The sequence below is a fragment of the Lithobates pipiens genome, unplaced genomic scaffold (genome assembly GCF_037356315.1).
Source record: "Lithobates pipiens isolate NorthernLeopardFrog02 unplaced genomic scaffold, aLitPip1_a1.2 Scaffold_8, whole genome shotgun sequence".
NCBI lineage: Eukaryota > Metazoa > Chordata > Amphibia > Anura > Ranidae > Lithobates > Lithobates pipiens.
In genome coordinates this window covers 176,537,959-176,558,273 of record NW_027507903.1, presented here as the reverse complement: position 1 = coordinate 176,558,273, position 20,315 = coordinate 176,537,959, and the positions used below count along the sequence as shown (strand labels likewise).

Here is a 20,315-nt window from a genome sequence, read left to right as displayed (position 1 = left end):
TTAAAAGTCTGTCACTTAAGCCCACTAAGAAATAAACTCACTTGTTTTGGTGTCGGTTAGAACCTGGCACCTGGTGTGTACAGCATTGGTTGTATGTGGAGCATGCCGCATCGCTTCTGTCCGAGGAAGTGCGGCTTGGGTCCCTATCCAAAGATGGCGTCGGCAGAAGTTACACCACAATCACGCGAGTATAGCTTCTTCTGACCATCACCAAAACAAGTGAGTGTATTTGTTTCTTCTATTTAAATGCACTTTGGAAAAAGGTATTAGACTATGGGCTGCCTTCCTATTACTTCTCCCTGAGCGGTATGATTGGATCATCAGCAACGGGCAGACCTAGTACAGGAGACACTGGATTTAAAGGGGACATGCCCCACAAGCGCATTTAACCATACTATAGATAGTTGGTCATATATAGCTGGTGAGAGCAAATCCATGTGGGGCACTACATGTACTTATTCGGATCAAGCACTAAAGTTTGAAAAATTGATACAGAGGACTTGCACAAGCACAGTGGGCTAAAGTGATTGGGTCTTTTTAAATGGTTTTGTAAATTTTGTTTATAATATTGTTTGACCACACTATTTGTGATGTTCTAGCAATTTATATGGTATGTATATTTATGGAATGGCTAGACTAATGACTAGCGTCGCTGATTGCTGATTATGGTATATACATAGTTACACTGGTTGAGATTGGACCAATTTACTATGTAAAAATATATATGTATTCTTTAATTGTTTAAGTCTGTTGTGATGCATCATATCCAACTGTTAATAACTTTGCTGTTGTGGGACAAATTGCTAAATCACATCACCAACAGTGTTAGGTACTGGAATCGTGCTGCACAACATTGCTACAATGAGTCACCAGATTTAGACATAGTTTAGACATTTAGACATTTTTACAGAGGTACAAGAGGGAATTTTCTTTACTGACCAGGAGTGATCCAGGTGCTGATTCATCTTATTTTGCGATATACCTTAGCTAACCTTGATAAAAAAAATAACATTTGCTCGACTTCAGTTTTTTTGCTGGGGATACAGTATCTCACAAAAGTGAGTATACCCCTCACATTTTTGTGAATATTTTATTATTTCTTTTCATGTGACAACACTGAAGAAATTTACACTTTGCTGTAATGTAAAGTAGTGAGTGTGCAACTTGTATAACAGTGCAAATTTTGCTGTTCCCTCAAAATAACTCGACACTCAGTCATTAATGTCTAAACCGCTGGCAACAAAAGTGAGTACACCCCTAAGTGAAAATGTCCAAATTGGGCCCAATTAGTCATTTCCGCTCCCCGGTGTCATGTGACTCCTTCCTGTTTCAAGGTCTCGGGTGTGAATGGGGAGCAGGTGTGTTAAATTTGGTGTTATCACTGTCATTCTCTCATACTGGTCACTGGAAGTTGATCATGGCAAAGAACTCTGAGGATCTGAAAAAAAGAATTGCTGCTCTGCATAAAGAGGGCCTAGGCCAGTGATGGCGAACCTTGGCACTCCAGATGTTTTGGAACTACATTTCCCATGGTGCTCATCTACACTGCAGAGTGCATGGGCATCATGGGAAATGTAGTTCCAAAACATCTGGGGTGCCAAGGTTCGCCATCACTGGCCTAGGCTATAAGAAGATTGCCAAGACCCTGAAACTGAGCTGCAGCATGGTGTCCAAGACCATACAGCAGTTTATTGGGACAGGTTTCACTCAGAACAAGCCTCGCCATGGTCAACCAAAGAAGTTGAGTGCACTTGCTCAGCGTTATATCCAGAGGTTGTCTTTGGGAAATAGACGTATGAGTGCTGCCAGCATTGCTGCAGAGGTTGAAGGGTTGGGGGGCCAGCATGTCAGTGCTCAGACCATACGCCGCATACTGCATCAAGTTGGTCTGCATGGCTGTCGTCCCAGAAGGAAGCTTCTTCTAAAGATGATGCACAAGAATGTCTTCAGGCAAACAGTTTGTTGAAGACAAGCAGACTAAGGACATGGATTACTGGAACCATGTCAGTGGTCTGATGAGACTGAGATAAACTTATTTGGTTCAGATAGTGTCAAGTGTGTGTGGCGGCAACCAGGTGAGGAATACAAAGACAAGTGTGTCTTGCTTAAAGTCAAGCAAGGTGGTGGGAGTGTCGTGGTCTGGGGCTGCATAAATGCTGCTGGCACTGGGAAGCTACAGTTCATTGAGGGATTTGTGAATGCCAACATGTACTGTGACATACTGAAGCAGAGCATGAACCTCTACCTTCAGGGACTGGGCCTCAGGGCAGTATTCCAACCTCATAACGACCCCAAACACACCTCCAAGATGACCACTGCCTTGCTAAAGAAGCTGAGGTTAAAGGTGATGGAGTGGCCAAGCATATCTCCAGACCTAAACCCTATTGAGCACTGTGGGGCAACATCCACCAGCTCCATGATGTTGTCGCACAAAATATTGACACTTTGGGCCCAATCTGGATATTTTCACTTAGGGGTGTACTCGCTTTCGTTGTCAGCGGTTTAGACATTAATGGCTGTGTGTTGAGTTATTTTGAGGGGACAGAAACCTGATGGGTTTATTTCCTCTGTCTCCCTGCAAAGGTAAAGCATAATGGGCTACTATGCATCGCCTTACCTGACACAGGAGCCAGCGATGTCAGCGCTATCCTCTGCAGCACTGAGCGTCCATCTTCTTCTGGGTATCGATGCTCCGGCCACTCACAGCGCCGGAGCAGCGATGACGTCGCTCCCACGCATGTGCACGGAAGCCGCCACTAACGACATATCACCGTTAGCAGTGGCATGCCCAGTGCGCCTGCGCGCCACGTGCCATAGACAGTGGTGCCTGTCTTTTTGTAAATATCTCCTAAACCGTATAGGTTTAGGAGATATTTCTTGGACCTACAGGTAAGCCTTAATCTAGGCTTACATGTAGGTTAACGTGGTTTGTAAGGGTTTACAACCACTTTAAGAGGTGAATGCATTTCTGGCAGATCATCAACGGGTATTGGTTTATATTTACAGGGCCTTTTGAAGGGATAAATCATGTGGAAATGTGCACGTATTGCAGATGTGCTATTTTTTTTTCCTCTTTTTTTTTCTTTGCCTTGATATACAATTTAAGGCATATAATAGGCACCAAATAAGTGTAAACAGTACAGCTGCAATCTCTGTAATCTTGCTTTCATGGGCTTAGCCAGTGCCAAGCATTAGCTGTGTGCATTACATAGGCTTAGTAGGTGAAAAACCAGACACCTACAGAAAATGTACAGTATTTACACTGGACTTTTATGGCTCCATAGATTCAGTCTAGAGAAGGTAGAGCAGTAGTAGAAAAACTAGCAAGGCCCCAATAAAAAGTAAGGATGGCATGGAGAAATCTTAAAAAAATATAATAAGACCAATGCCACAGTAAAAATATAAATTTGGCCTAAAAGTTATCTTCAGTGAGAAACTTGGCAACTCTGATAAAGGAGTCCATCATGAAAGCACTGGGACTGCAGGCTGAATTGCTCAAATAGTTTCAGTACTGGTTGTGTGCTCTGAGTTTTGGCCAGTCTAAGTAGTATGTAGGGCAAAAGTAGTGTTAATTTAATCGCCGAAAACATTTTTGTCATTTTGTCAAATGACCCCACATTTTCATCAATTGAGAAAAAGTATGACGAAAATGAATTCCATTTTTGTCAATGAATGAAAACGGAGCAAAAATGTGAGAGAGGGACATCAACCCACATGAACTTCCAGTTTCCTGAGAGCTCTGCCTGTAAAGCCCCTGAGTGTTTTCCCCTCCCAGTAAAGAAAGGTAGTGACTGTAGCATGCTTAGTGGTTTGGCACGCTTAGCACTGTGTAGCGTTTACAGGCCTCCCGACCATCCACAGCCTCGTTTGCATTACAGGCCTCCTCAGAGCACCATCTAGAGCACTGTGCAGGATTACAGGCTTCCTCATACCACCATCCAAAGCACTGTGCAGCATTACAGGCTTCCTTAGACCACCTCAGACCGTCCAGCGCACTCACTGTGCATTACAGGCCTCCTCAGACTGTCCAGAGCGTGTAGTTTGTTCAAACCTTAATACCATAAATAATAACATGATATTATATTTCTTTTTTACTCCAGGAGTATATAATGAGTTTGGAAATTTTGAAATAATGCATTACAATTTAACTAAACCTATTATATTTTTAGTCAACTAAACTAAAATGATTTAACAAAAATGTGCTGCAGATTTTAGTCGACTAAATACGACAAAAAAAATTGCAGATGACAATAATGGGACTACAACTAAAATGGCATTTTAGTCAAAAGACTGACTAAATTTAAATAGAAATTTGACCCCAAAATTAACACTGGGGGTCAGTAGTATGTAGGGCTGAGTACAGGGGTCAGCAGTATGTAGACCAAAGTGCAGGGGTCAGCAGTATGTAGGCCAAAGTGCAGGGGTCAGCAGTATGTAGGCCAAAGTGCAGGGGTCAGCAGTATGTAGGCCAAAGTGCAGGGGTTAGTAGTATGTAGGGCAGTATACAAAGGGCATTGTATATGGCAGTGGTCATCAACCCTGTCCTCAGGGCAAACTAAGAGGCCAGGTTTTATGTATTACCTTGGGGAGATGCAGACTAGAATACTGCAATCACTGAGCAGCAAATTATATCGCCTGTGATGTATCTTGGTTATCTTGCTAACCTGGCCTGTTAGTGGGCCCTGAGGACAGGGTTGATGACCACTGGTATTTGGAGCAGTAGTATGTAGGGCAGTGTACAGAGAGGTCGGTAGGATGTAGGGCAGTGTACAGAGAGGTCGGTAGGATGTAGGGCAGTGTACAGAGAGGTCGGTAGGATGTAGGGCAGTGTACAGAGAGGTCGGTAGGATGTAGGGCAGGGTACAGAGGTTGGTAGGATGTAGAGCAGTGTACAGAGGTCGGTAGGATGAAGGGCATTATACAGAGGTCGGTGGGATGTAGGGCATTGTACAGAGGTCGGTAGGATGAAGGGAATTGTACAGAGGTCGGTAGGATGAAGGGCATTGTACAGAGGTCGGTAGGATGAAGGGCATTGTACAGAGGTCGGTAGGATGAAGGGCATTGTACAGAGGTCGGTAGGATGAAGGGCATTGTACAGAGGTCGGTAGGATGAAGGGCATTGTACAGAGGTCGGTAGGATGAAGGGCATTGTACAGAGGTCGGTAGGATGAAGGGCATTGTACAGAGGTCGGTAGGATGAAGGGCATTGTACAGAGGTCGGTAGGATGAAGGGCATTGTACAGAGGTCGGTAGGATGTAGGGCATTGTACAGAGGTCGGTAGGATGTAGGGCATTGTACAGAGGTCGGTAGGATGTAGGGCATTGTACAGAGGTCGGTAGGATGTAGGGCATTGTACAGAGGTCGGTAGGATGAAGGGCATTGTACAGAGGTCGGTAGGATGAAGGGCATTGTACAGAGGTCGGTAGGATGAAGGGCATTGTACAGAGGTCGGTAGGATGTAGGGCATTGTACAGAGGTCGGTAGGATGTAGGGCATTGTACAGAGAGGTCAGCAGTATGTAAGACAGTGTAGAGCGGTAAGTAGGATATTGGGCAATGTCCAGTAGTATGTAACTCAACGTACAGAGGTCAGTAGGATGTAGGCCATTGTAAAGAGGTAGTATTTAGTACAGTAGGTAATTTGTTTTTGAGTTGAGAACAGAGTTCAAAAGTTTGTAGAGCAGATTATAGGAGGCAAAGGATGGTTTCAGTCAGTGGGGTGGAGGGCGGTGATAGTAAAGCAGAGGACAGTGTTGGTCAGTAGGACAGTGGACGGTATCAGTCATTTGGGCAATGGACTGTGTCAGTCAGTAGGGAAGTGAAACATGTCAGTCAGTAAAGGCAGAGGATGGTATCAGTCAGCAGGGCAGTGTACGGTGTCAGTAAGGCAGAGAATGTTGTCAGTCAGTAGGGCAGTAGAAGATGTCAGTCTATAAGGCAGAGGATAGGGTTAGTAGGGGAGAGAGATTTGTGTGTACAGGGGGTCACAAGCAGAGCAGGCAAGTGCTGCCAACACACTACTACTGTCTTCTGGCGCCCTGATCCCTGCCATCTATCCCATGTGATGTTACATACCAGCACCTGGGAAGGATGTTAGCAGAGGGCTGGTGGGTATCACTTCAGCATGCTAGAGATGTTCCTTCCCTCCATCGCTCTGCATGTGTGGGAGGAGCAGTGGCCACTGGTGGTCGGCAAGGCAGGGATGCGATCTACCCGTCACCTGCCCGCGATCGATGGGTAGGTCGCAATCAACGAGTTGCTGACCCCTGAGGTAGAAAATATGTGATAATAGTAGAAATTGTTTCCGATATTTGGAGGCTTGATATAAGATATAATGCTAAGATGGGCATTCAGGCCCCCTTAGACCAGCAGTGCCTCGGAAGATGCATTTTGGGTAACTAAGAAACCCAGACCTGCCATCTTCCATGCCTGGCTGCACCAAATTGAACAAAGCATACAAATTTTCAGAAAAAAGTTTTTTATACTGTATATATCTATGTATTTTTTTGCATTAAATATTTTTTGTCTAATGTTATCATAAATGGTCTTTTCACACAGCAAGGTTTTAATGATCGTGGTTGTTTCTATACAGTTTTTTTCTTCCACAAGTGTTATATGAGCATTTTAGCATTTTTTAGCATATTGTGGTATTTTTGGCATTGAAGTGTATATACGTTGTAAAAGCAATTAAGAGGGTGCCTTACAAATGTTTGAATATTTTGCTAGCATTTCCATAGACTACAATGGGAGCTGAAAACACTTGCACATGCAGAGAAAATGCTGCATGTAGAAGATTTTCAAGTGCAACACCCTAGTGTAAAAAGTCCATACGGAAAACAAAATGCATTTTGCCAGAAACAAACTGCTTGGACCAGGCTCCAAAACAAGGTTCTCTTTAAAGTGGAAGTAAACCCATCGATTTAAACAGTTAAAAAAAAAAAAAAAAAAAAGGCATGCCGGGAATGCTAACTGCACATTGGCTGTGCTCTCAGCCAAACTATCAAACCATCCAATGGCTGGTGTCATAACGAATCACATGTGCAGCACCATAGCAGTTGAAGATTAAACAGAGGCAAAGATGGCAGCTTCCTTGGCTGAAACCGATAGGGGAGTTTACTTTAAATAAGCACCATGGTTTGAATATAATTGTAATTTGAACACCTGGTTTCTTACGAATATATTCTAGTACCATCATTATGCCTACAATGTGTCTCTCCAAATGAGAAGGTGACATTTCTTGTTTAGACCGAAAATGTACTTCACCTCTGATATTTTCATATCGTTTGTATAAGCTTGTACAATATAAGCTACTACTTACAACCCTGTGGTAGTTAATGAACATATCTTTGTTCCAACAGGTTTCAGCAGATATTTTTATTCCAAATATGTTAACTTTTTAAAAGAGATATATATATTATATATATATTATTTTGCGTTAATTTTTTTTCTTTTCTTATAAAAGGATTTACACGTCTTTTGGTGAACAAAATATCAACAAATTTATACGAATTACATGAACAGACTGCCATGCCCAATGAACTGCAGTGTGAAAATCAAACATCTATGCTATGTACGATGTATTGAAAATATACAGTGTAATTACCAAGGTAAAAATAAATAAAAATCATTGCTTTGTTGGCAGTGTCATTCTCCTGTTCATACCAGTCTTTGCTTCAGGTAGAAATGCAGGAATATTGAGCTAGCCAGTGGCAACCTGAGGTGATAAACATTTCTGCCTAGCTTCGTTGTCATCGGTCGTCATTTGTTTACTCCTCTTGGGTTCTATCCATGAATTATGGATTACAGCGTTATTGGGCATCGGATCAGCCTCCACAATTGAAACAACCCTTTTTTTCATTTTGCTTTTCAAAACCTTTTGGAATTTTTGCCTTGTGAATGCGTATAGCAGAGGGTGGAAGATGGTAGTTCCATAGGCCATGACTAAAAAGCAAAGTCTAAGTTTTACCAAGAGGTCACTTGGGCCCAGACATAAAATAATTGTATTCAATATGGAAATGGGCGTCCAACAAAAAAGAAAGGTTGAAATAATCAATAGTGACATTCTGAAAACTCTTTTCTGCCTTTCACGTCTTTCTCTGTGCCTTTTAACTGCTCGCCGAAGGGCAATGATCACCGATACAGAGGTCCTTACACCAAGCACCACATTCCTGCCTCCGCTGCTTTGTGAGACATCTGTGGTCTCATGCTGTGTAGCCAGAGAAATCGTTTTTTTCTTGCGTATCTTCTTTTTTTGCCCTGTTGAGAATCTTGTGCCAATACGAATGTTAAGAGCCTGGAGTATTTTGCTGTATGTTATTAACATCACAATAATTGTGAAAAAGAAAATAGGTATCTGCACCAATAGGTGGTAATACATCCCAAGCTCTGTGTGGTATTCATTACTGCTGACGCACAAGAGTGTTTTGTTCTCCCAGGTGGATTCACTTTGAAAGCTGAAGAAGCTAACTTCAATAAAAGGAATCAGGAAAGCAAGGAAAGAAACTATCCATGTCGATGTCATCAATATGAATGCACGGCCCATAGTTAGAATACGATTGGCAGGTTTTACTGAGATGTCATAGCGATCCAGTGTGATGGCAAAGACATTGACCGCTGTGGAGACACTAGCAAAAGACACGCAGGCTTCATGGAAGCAGCAGATCAATGCACTATTGCTCTCGAGCGGCAGCAACAAGATCACAGCTGTCAGAGGAATACACCCTACACATATAATCACGTCAAGGACATGGAGATTCATAGTAACAATGTTGCTGACAGAATTGATTAGGTTGGATTTCATGCTGTAAAGAACCAGTACGGTGAGGTTACTTCCAAGGCCTAGAACAATTTCCAGCATGAGGAAACAGGTGAGGGAAATTTGGAAGCTGAGTGGGTATGACAGTGGTCTATACATGTTGGTGCTGACGTCGTCAATCTCATCGCGAACTGTTATATTGGCCTCAGACTGCATGTTGGTTTCCAGCAAGAACATGAAACACATTCTGTTGAGATAGGCAGCATGAGCCCTGGAAGAAGACAAATACAATGTCAGAGAGGCAAATCACAACATACCTATATTTCTTGATATTTTTTCTAAAATGAACAAAGAAATTAATAATATATGGCTGAGTGCCAGAAAAAAAATGTATGTGCCCCTTGGTCCTTTAGAAATGATTGCACATGGCTCGCAATTTGAAATGTTTTGCTGACTTCTTGTGGAAAAATACACACTACTGCTTAGAAGATATAGTTCACATGGTTGTGTTGCCATTTCGTGTAAACTCTCTACAGCCTCAAAAGTCCGTGAATAATCACTTGTCTTATTCAAGAAGGTCAAGAAAGTTTCTGTAACGTAACAAAACTGTGTGTGATGGATCCTAAAGGCTAAAAATCTCACAGGTGTGACATTAGGTAAACTAACCATATATAATGGTGTCTGAGTGTTTTCAAAGTTTCCCTGGCATGCATAGCCAGTATTCAATGCATGTTTGGAAGGCTTCCAATTGCTATTTGCAGAACAGTGCAAAGCCAACTAAGTTTTGTGCAGACAGTAGTAAACTTGGAATTTCCCAACATAAAAGTAACGGTCAGTGTGGGCTCACTCTACACTGCAAGATTGTCCTGTGATTGCGCCAAAACCATTTACATTTTGTAACCATCTTGTGTGTGTTGATAGTCTTTAAGGATACCTCCAAAAATGATTAGAGTTTACATATAGGTCCATTTTACTTTAATTCTAATGGCGCGTACACACGACCGGACTGTTAAACGGACTTGGTCCGGCGGACTGGAATCCGTCGGACAATTCGATCGTGTGTGGGCTCCAGCAGACTTTTTCTTCCCAAAAGTCCGGCGGACCTAAAAATAAAACTTGCTTCAAATCTTTCTGACAGACTCGAGTCCGGCCGAAAAATATGGTCGCCTGTGTGCTAGTCCAACGGACTAAAACCGACGCTAGGGCAGCTATTGGCTACTATGAACCTCCTTATTCTACGTCCTCACATTTGTATCCGTCGGACTTTTGGAGTGAGGTAAACAAGCTTTCCATTACTTTCCATGTCTGTCCCATCCTAAATAGCATGGCAAAATAGTAAATTACCATTGCATATAACTCTGGGCACACCACACACTGGGCTCAATTTACACAAAAAATTATAGTATTTCTAGCTGAGCCCAAAAAGATCAGTCATGATTTAATTCAGAGCCCTGTCATTGTTTTAAAGCGTTGTGAATTTAGCCTAATGAAAACGGACCTTTAGCATGATCTGTGATAAATATGCCACTCCATCATGGTTGTTAATTATAAAGAAGAGGTTGGACATTGCTGTCTGTTAAAGGGAAGGTGTAATGTAATTTCAGTGAGCACATATTCTTGTGCATTGTGATGTTTCCCTTAACCACTTCAGCCCCTGAAGGATTTACCCGTTAATGACAGGGCATTTTTTGCGCTATGGTACTGCGTTAATTTAACTGACAATTGCGTGGCCATGCAACGCTGTTCCCAAATAAAATTGATGATCTTTTCCCCCCCCACAAATAGAGCTTTTGTTTTGGTGGTATTTGATCACCTGTGTGGTTTTTATTTTTTGTGCTATAAACAAAAGAAAACCGACAATTTTGAAAATAATACATTTTTCTGCTATACTACATATCCAAAAAAATGTAAAAAAAATAAAAATGTCTTCATCAGTTTAGGCTAATATGTATTCTGCTACATAGTTTTGGTAAAAATAAACCCAATAAGCGTAAATTGTTTGGTTTGCGCAAAGGTTATAGCGTCTACAAATGGGATTGATTTATGGACTTTTAATGTTTTTTATTTTTTTACTGGTAATCTGGTAATGGCGGCAATTAGCGATTTTTAGCAGGATTGCGGCGAACAAATCTGACCATAAAGTGACACTTTTTGGGGCCAATGAGACACCAATACAGTGATCAGTGCTAAAAAAAATGGACTGATCACTGTATAACAATGGCAGGAAAGGGGTTAACTACAGGGGTGATCAAGGGGTTAATACTGTTCCCTCAGTGCGTTTCTAACTGTGTGGGGGAAGTACTGACGAGCAGTAAAGAGCAGTAAAGCGCAACTATGATGTAATGGTGCAAAGCAGGGAGCAGAGCATGAGTATGTACTGAGAAAATTTGAAGCAGAATTTTTTTTTTTTTATGTAAACTCATTCATACTATAGCTTTAGGCCTTATTTACATGAGGCAGATCCACTCAGCGGAGTCCGCCAGCTCAGGAGGAGATCTTTCCGTTGATCTCCACTGAGCCGGGGGATGACAGGTCCATCTGTTCACTGAGCGGGTAGGGGCCTGTCAGAGCGCTGCTGATTCCTATGGAGGGATCTCATCCGATCCGCCCTGACGGATGGCGAACGTATCGCCATATGTCCGATTTTAGCGGATCGGATAGCAGACGGGTGTCAGCGAATACATCTCTGCTGACATCCATCTCCCCATAGGAGTCAATGGATGGCCTGCTTGGATCAGCCTGAAAAATGGACAGGCGGATCTGAGCGTGCTTGCCGTGTGAAAGGGGCCTTAAGTGATTGTAAATGTAAATAAAAAATAAATCAACAAACATGTTGTACTTTTCTGCTCTGTGTAAGGATATTTCAGAAAGCGGCCAGATCCTATGCTTTTCGGGTTCTCTCTCGGCTCCTCCTCTTCTTTGTGTGCCACCATAGGTAGATGCTACTTTTGGTGGCACACATGCAGGCTCCATCCCCAGCCGAGCTGTGTGTATAGCTACACACACACAGTTTGGCTCAGCTCCACTCCCTGCTCTCTCCACACTGGATTTGATTGACTGCACCCAGAGCCAGTGGCTCCCGCTGCTGCTTCCATGTCCAGTGAGGAGAGTGAGAGCGCAATACCAGATCAAGGTGAGGCTCAGATAGATATTTAGGGGGTGCTTGGCGTTTTTTTTTTTATCTCAGTGAACATAGAAGGATTTTTATCTTACAGAGAATGCATTAAGCCAAAAAAAAAATTGGCCTCTACAACCACTTTAAATACAATTGATTTCTATACTAGTAAAGAAAAATAAACATTTCAAAAGACTATACCTTTTCTGTTTAAAGGTGCACTTGTCCTTTTATGATCCATCATCTTTAAGGAATCCTTGTAGCCCTAAGGCCCCATTCACACCTAAACGTAGCGCTTTCAGGCAGAAAGTCGCGTGATTTCTGTCGCAAATTTTGCTACATTTTTGCCGCAATTTTGTAGAGGTCAAAAGGTCACCAATGTAAAAAGCATTAAACGCCTGTAATCTGCCTAAAAAAAAAGTTCCAGAGCTTGTTTGAGCTCCAGGTATTTTGGAGCTTCTAGCTTCAGGCATTTTGGAGTGGAGATGTGAACAATGTCCATAGAGAATAATTGATTTCGTCTCCTCCAGCGTTTTGTAGCTTCAGGCTTCAGATGTGAATGGGTCCTAAGCTCTGATTCACACCTGATTGTTTAGTAGCTTGAAGCCCAAAGCTCCAAAATGCTCAACAACCAAAATCGAATGCCTAAATTGTGCCTGTTCACATATGGGCACCCAGGTGCCCGTAGCTCGATGCCTGACACTCAAAAAGGTACATGAGCTACTTTTGAAGCAGATTGGGGAGTTTTTGGCCACATAGACTTCAATGGAAGTATCTGAATAGGATCTTTTTTCAAGCCTACAACAATCATCTCCAAATCCTAGCAACTAGCTTTCCATTGGCAAGAGCACAATGCTGATACCTAAATACGCCCGAAAAAAATGTGCAAAAATACATAGAAAACAAAAAAAATTGCCTGTAAACACTCACATTCGGGTGTAAATGCAGCCTAACATTTCTTCCTAGCTGTCATACAGCTCTTGTACAAGTGGAATGTAGATGGTCTATTATTCTAATGTTCTATCATAAGTGTTTTGTGATTCAGCAGTTAGAATTTTTTTTCCGTACCTGTTCACTAGGGCTTGTTAGATGTTATGTGTTCATGTCTAGGAGACTTTGCGGCCTAATCAGTGCTATCGGGATCCCAGGGCTCCCAGCCTGCGATTCGTGACAAGTCACAATTTTGTGATGCGATTGCCACCTTTTCCTAAACACGATTGAAGCTCTGTGATCTCATTATAAAGTCTATTTACCATGGATGTATGGAGAACATTGTATATCAGTCAACAATATCCCTGTACATCACAAGCATATAGACTATACATACATTTAAATGTGCTCTTTATTTAGCTCCCACTGATTTTCAGCCTTTGCAAGTCCCTTAATTTATGCAAATTTGCTTTTAGTCTGTACTGTTGTTGCTATAGGAACAAGCTGGAAGTTCTGCCAAGTTTAATGTTGCTAAATATCTTCCTGCAATGTTGTTACATTTTTCTTCCCTATGAGCCCAGTGTAAACCTGCCATGGGGGAAATTTGTGAACTTCCATGGCTGACCTTTGTCCAGAAATCCAGCTTGCCTGTTGGTGCTCATGTGGATGCTTTGGCTTGTTCACAACAAGTATACGGGATAGGAGTTCTGACTTTTATTTGCTGCATGCTCGTTCCTGGTCTGTAACTTGAAAGCAACTAGTATTAACCACTTAAGGACCAAGCCTCTTTCTGGGATTTGGTTTTTACAAGTTAAAAAAATTTTTTGCTAGAAAATTACTTGGGACCCCCAAACATTATATATTTCTATTTTTCTAACACCATGGAGAATAAAATGGAGGTCGTACTTTGTCATACCATATTTGAGCACCGTATTTTGGGAAAAATACACCTTTTTTGACAAAAAAAAAAAAGACAACAGTAAAGTTAGCCCATTTTTTTTTTTTTGTGAAAGATAATGTTACGCTGAGTAAATTGATACCCAACATGTCATGCTTCAAAATTGCACCCGCTCACAGAATGGCGCCAAACCTTTACCCTTAAAAATCTCTGTAGGCGACGTTTAAAAGATTCTACAGGTTGCATGTTTTGAGTTACAGAGGAGGTCTAGGGCTAGAATTATTGCTCTCACTCATGCCTAACAGGGAGAAGAACCCGATTGCGTCTGGTAAGCGGCGGAGGGCATCGGAGAGAGTCGCGGGGGGGGCCTCTGAATTAAAAGTGATCCGCCACAGCGACCACTTTTATCTGAAAGTGGACCACCCACTGAGGAAGAGGATACTGGGGTTATGGCAACTAGCTGCTACCATAACAACCATCTTCCTCTTCAAAGTAGCATCATATGACGACGGCGGGTGGTCCGTAAGTGGTTGAGACTGAGGCCATTATGGCAGCTTGTGTATCTTTCTTCATGTTCAAGTTGTTCTTCAGTTATCAAATTTGGTTAAATATTGGCAGTTTATGCAGGCTTAATTTAAATATTTGCATTTCAGATTTATACATTTAAAGCGGTAGTAAAGTCCACTTTGTGATTTTTACTTACAGGTAAGCTTTATTATAAGTCAAATGAATATCTCCTAAATGTGCACAGTTTAAGAGATATTTGCTCTTTTGGCAGCTGGTGACGTCACCGACACATCTGCTCTGAAGGAACGGTATACCATGCTGTTCCTTCACAGCGCAGTGCCATGGCCATTATTCCTGTGCATATGTCCGGGATTGACGTCATCACGGCTCAGCCATTCAAGCTGCCAGAGCCTGCGAACCTGGAAGGAAGACCAGGTGAAGATGGAAACCCTGTCATTATTGATTGCGCACCGCTGGGGAGGGCTTCGTTCTAAGGTAAGTATTTCATAATGTGCTAGAATGCGATGCACATTATACTATTGTCTTGCAGGGGATTATTTTTTCTTTAATGTCGCGGTTTACTACTGCTTTATCAGTTAGACTACTTTCACACTGAGGCGCTACTGCTCTAAAAATACCGCCTGTGTAGTGCCTATAAATAGCCTCTCCTGTGTCTCCAGTGTGAAAGCCAGAGGGCTTTCACACTGGAGCGGTGCGCTTGCAGGACGGTCAAAAAAGTCCTGCAAGCCGCATCTTTGCTGCGCTGTAGGAGCAATGTATTCACTGCTCCTAAAGCGCCCTTCCCATTGGAAACAATGGGGCAGCACCACTAAACCACTGGCATAGCGGCGATATGTGGTGGTTTTAACCCTTTTTTGGCCACTAGCGGGAGGGTTAAAACGGCCCCGCTATTGGCCGAATAGCGCTGCTAAAACGACGGTAAAGTGGCGCTGAATATAGCGCCGCTTTACTGCCGATGCCCACAATGCCCCAGTCTGAACGTAGCCTTAATGTCTGTATTATTTTTGTGTTAATATAGGTTCAATATTTTCACAAAACTTGTCTTTATCTGTACATGGAAAAACAAACAAAAAACAGAAACTAAAAATTAAACCAAGGTTAAAGAGTGGTATGATGAAGAACTGTCTACCAAATTTCAGGGTTTATGTTTTACTTGACAATTGTAATTTTTCAGTGACTGCATGAGATTTTCTCCCATATTCATATTGCTTCAGCAGTGAAGCCTCCATTAAACACCTTGTGGCCAGCAATTTCTGGCTGTTGGCCTGTTATTATTACCCTGGAATATCGAATTTAATGGTAGCTGGAGACGCGGTTGCTAAAGTCTGCGCTGTGCTTTTTGTGTTGTGCATGTGTCAAGCTGTATTTACACTTCAGTGTTCTGGGTTTTGTGCGTCTGTAATGTGAGGTCTGTTCCAAGTGTATCTTGCAAGAAGTGAAATTCTGCAGGACCAGACAGAGCTCAGAGTACATTTATTCCCAGTAAACGGCACCGCCACGGCCTTTTTCGGGATGCTAGATTTTTTATTTTTTTTTCCTATATGTGTTATTATTATGCATAGAGGAAATAAAAATTAAGAGTAATGTGCATTTTTGATCAGCATGTAACATGTGCTTTGAAGAAAACCTGCTTTGGTCTCCCCTGTACTTGAATGCGAAAGGCTCTGCAGAAAATGGAAAATGTGAGTCCTGCCAGATTCCACACTGGCCAGAGATAAAGCATCAGTCCTGTGTCACAGGCACTAAATTTCCTGTGGCCTAAGTGTGCGTCAAGAGAAGCAGCGTTAATTAACCAAATTCATCTTTTGTATCCCTGAATCTATTAACTTACAATGAGTAACAAGCTGAAATGGGAAGTGGGCTGCATGGAGAAAGCTAGCAGGCAACTGTGCTTCTAGGCAGTAAAGATGTGTGGCAGAACTTGGCATCATGCTGCTAAACACCTACCTGCTTCCTTCTGCCATAAGGGACCATTTAGTTCACTGAAGCATCTTTTCAGAGATTGATACATGATGTCATTGTCACACTGTCAGATGCTTGTAAAGATGTTCAGTAGCTCTGTTGTTCAGCAGGGGTGGAATCTATTAGGCAATCTACTACTGCTCACCAAATGGATATTCTCTGCGTCCCTTTCTTATTCTGGCTTCGGGTTTATGTTTTAAACTTCCTGCAGTTCCTTCATCTCTTTACCACCATCTTGGAGGAATTATGCATACTATATATTCCTAGATTGTAAGCTCTAATGAGCGGGGCCCTCTAATTCCTCCTGTATTGAATTGTTTTGCAACTGTACCGTCTGCCCTCATGTTTTAAAGCGCTTCCCACACTGTTGGCACTAATATAAATCCTATATAATAAATACTATATAGGGGTGATTTTATTATTAATATCAATGGTCATAAATCTGTCAAAACCATAAATCATTTTTATTTGTTATTACATATTTAATATCGGTATGGAAATATCCTATTTAATACTTGATGCAAAGTTTATTCCTCCTTGCCACCAGTTTAAGGGCCCATTCACACTTCTTTGGCCATGTATGTTGCTTTAAGTCAATTATCATGCCCTGTGTTAAGGGAACCCATTCATTTTTGGGCAGCACAGGAATGGCCCAAAAAACAGGCATGCAGCTTTGTTTCTGAAGTAGCATACCACAATGCAAAGTATTGTGTAGTAGTACATTGCCTGTGCTTTGGGATGCCATTCCAAATGACTGGCGCCACAACGCACCCAATGACGAAGGTGGGTTTTTAAACCCTAATGGGCAGATTTACTAAAACTGCACATGCACAAAAGCATCCGTAACGGATGTGGAGGACTTTTTTGTGGTGTGAAGTGGCCCTTAAGCTGGCCATACATAATACAATTTTAACATATTCAATTTCCCTAACACTATGTAGTGCAAGGGCCTGCCTGATTGCAAGTGTTTAAGTCTGACCTCATACTGTGGTTTTGGTGAATCTAAAGGAAAATTGTACAAGAAAATTGCATAATATATAGTTAGCCTTTTTGTCAAAGCTTAATGGAACAAGCTGAATTTCAAAGCTGATTGGCTAGTGTGCACAGCTGCACCAGTTTTAGTAAATCTCCCCCTAAGGCCTGATTCACACCTATGCATTATGAGGCCTGATTCACACCTATGTAGGTTGCAGTTTGTATATTCCAGGTGCATTTTGTTTTTTTCAATACACATTTTTGATCCATCGAAGTCTACGGAACCAAAAAACAGAAAAAAGTCCCTGGCTCTTTGCATAAAATGCACAGATGTGAACATGACCTATAGGAAACCATGTTGAATGGACCGTAGTGTGTTTCTGCAAAACTGAAACTGTGCTAAAAAAATGCATAGATGTGAACAAGGCCTAAGGTTTGATTCACACCTATGCATTTTTAGTGCTTTTTGCATTTTTCAGATTTGCACTACAGTCCATATAACATGGTTTCCTATGGAACACATTCTCTAGTGCAAATCTGCAAAATGCAAAAAGCACAAAACATGCATAGGTGTGAATCAAGCCTAATTGTCCAAAGCTCAGACGTTGTTCTAGTATTTCTATAGGACTTAGGAGTTGATTTACTAAAACTGGAGAGTGCAAAATCTGGTGCAGCTGTGCACTATAGCCAGTTAACTTCGAACTTCAGCTTGTAAAACTATGCTTTGACAATAAAACCTGGAAGCTGATTGGTTTCTATGCAGAGAATCAGGTTTTGCACTCGCCCAGTTTTAGAAAATCAACCCCCCCTTAGTCTTACTATTTTGTTTTGCAAAGAATAAATGTGGATCACTAAGGCTTTGCCAGAGTTCTAGTCTCATAGTGTGTTTGTGTGTGTATATATATACACACACCTTCCCTGCATGGTATCTGCAAATTTTTTTTGTGCTATTGAAAACCGGTTTTAAGTAAAGTCCATTCCGCACTTGTGCCTTGTGCTTACTTCATCTGTCAACCTTTGTCTGTACTGAAGTACTAGTTTATATGGCCTTTACCAGAAAAAAATAAATAGTTGTAGCTATTTTATATGAGTAATATGTGTTTTTTAAATGGTTTAGCTAGTGTTACAATTTGTGCATTGATTACATGGATTCTGTTTTGGAATGACACTTGCCGTATGCATATTAATAGATATGTTCTAAGTTAATGACACCATATATTTAAGGTTCTGTTCATCCTTTGCATATATACATACACACAGATTAGATTACTATTTTTTCTCTCTCTATACCTTTTATAATAACCTAGCGGTAATAAATAGTGCTTTTTATTTACCTTTTTTTCTTCATGGTGCTTCTACACTTTGCCTGCCATTGATTGGTGACCAATATTGGAGACAGTATGTCCTCACCCTGCCAGCAAGTAGTTTCCAGCAGACATAGTGAAGGGAGCCTGTCCTGCACTATTGTCACGATTATGTCTGAAATGAATGCAACTTGAATATGCCCTTTGAATGATGCGTGTGCCTTAATTTGCTTTTTGTTTATCACCCTGCTTGCAATGCAAATAAGTTCTTTCAAGTCTAATTCACTCTTGTCATAGCCATGCAAATATTAGGGAAATAAAAAAAAAAAAGACTGGATAATGCAAATGACGAGAGGTGCAGCGACAAACAAATCCCCATTACATGTTAGGATGAAAGTAACCCAGCTTTGCATCAGCTACCTTGTGTCTATGCAATGACTGATTATTTTTATCAGAGGAATTTGAATTGAATTATACCCGGTATGAATGTCGGGCACAGAAATGATTTAGGAAGCATTATCACACAAACAAATGAAATGCAGTTTTGACTTTTCTAGCATTAAAGATGTTTCTCTGTACGGAGACAGTCTAGGAAATCCAGGCTTAGCATGTATTACAAGAGAGGTCTATTCTAAAACTCCATGCGAAAAGTGATGACAGCACTTACCTCTGCCAAAGATTAAGGATCCTTTGTGAGCCGCTCTTAATTGCTTCATCTTGTTCACTTGTAAGCAGAGCGCACAGAAAGGCAGGTGCTACATATCTCTCCAGAAAATGATCTTAATGAAAAGATGTTCTTGTGTCGAGCCATTGTTTCAGCATAGTGCTAACGTGCAGAGCTTGTACTGCTGCTTTCAGGCTGCTGCGGTCTCTCGTTCAGTCTTCCCACAGCGAAATCAATAAGCATCTGAAAATACATGATGAAAGTAATTTAACATACTGAAGACTGCAACTCTCGGGAGACATGAGTGAGGTCCTGTCTCTTTTTTATTTTTTTATTTTTCCTCGTCTCAGAAGAGCCGTAGTGCTGGTTGTTAGGTCTGCTTTTGCTGAATGACAGCTCGCTTCCTTGCTTCCCTTCACTGCAGAGGGATGCAGTGCATTCACCAATTTTGATTGGCCGGATTCGCTGAGCTTTAGAACAGCACTGCATTTTAAAATTCTTCCTTTTTTAAAAAAAAAAAAACCTGTTTCACAAAATCCCATTTGAAGACTTCTTGTGTGTAGGAAGTCGGAGTCTGTGATTCCATATATGCCCAGGCTTTACAGACTCTGTTATTTTTTTTTTTTTCAGAGACTCCCATGTAAATTGAATTATGCTCTGTTTGCTCTATTTCTCCTGAATTTTCCTAAGATGCTTCTTGTGTTAATTTGATTTGATTTGATTTAGAAACGACTAATATAATCAGAAGCTGAAAAAGCTGTAGAAATTGAGATATCAGACCGTCTTTGTAAATGCCCTTTGCAGCAGTTAGATTTTGAGTTCAGCTACAAAAAAATTGATCTATTGATTTGTTTACATGAAGCACAGCTTTTCCAATTTGCTATTGGATGACCCACTTTCAAAATGCAGAGAGCATAATATTTTGTCTTTTTTTCCTTTTAAGTAATTTTCTTTAAAAATACATTTAATTCCCAACCTATTGTATCATCCTGAAAAAAGCATTAAGGATTTTTTTTAAAGTTTGCACATATTACAATCTTGGCTTGATACAGTTTTCCCCACATCGTTCTTTCTGTTAGCCATTTATCTAGATCCTACCGTTTTTTTTTCCCCAAAATTTTTTTGCCTTAATGGAATAGAGCAACCAACTAATGTTCCAGGTCCGACCACACAGACACACTTTC

At 41.3% G+C, this 20,315-nt stretch overlaps 2 protein-coding genes across 3 annotated transcripts in view; one reads left to right on the top strand and one right to left on the bottom strand.

Moving 5' to 3' along the window:
• Positions 1-20,315, top strand: part of COG5 (component of oligomeric golgi complex 5) — a 485,726-nt gene that overhangs the window by 96,221 nt on the left and 369,190 nt on the right. The window lies entirely within an intron of this gene.
• GPR22 (G protein-coupled receptor 22) lies at positions 7,360-19,642 on the bottom strand. Of its 2 annotated transcripts, none has more exons than XM_077472436.1 (2): positions 19,135-19,642; positions 7,360-9,026 (listed from the first exon to the last, which is right to left on the bottom strand). In XM_077472436.1, exon 2 carries the CDS (start codon positions 8,999-9,001, stop codon positions 7,700-7,702), a length of 1,302 nt encoding a protein of 433 aa, XP_077328562.1. In that variant the 5' UTR covers positions 9,002-9,026; positions 19,135-19,642; the 3' UTR covers positions 7,360-7,699. The 2 variants fall into 2 exon arrangements, with proteins under 2 accessions (XP_077328562.1, XP_077328561.1); XM_077472435.1 differs by lacking the exon at positions 19,135-19,642 and adding an exon at positions 18,498-18,630.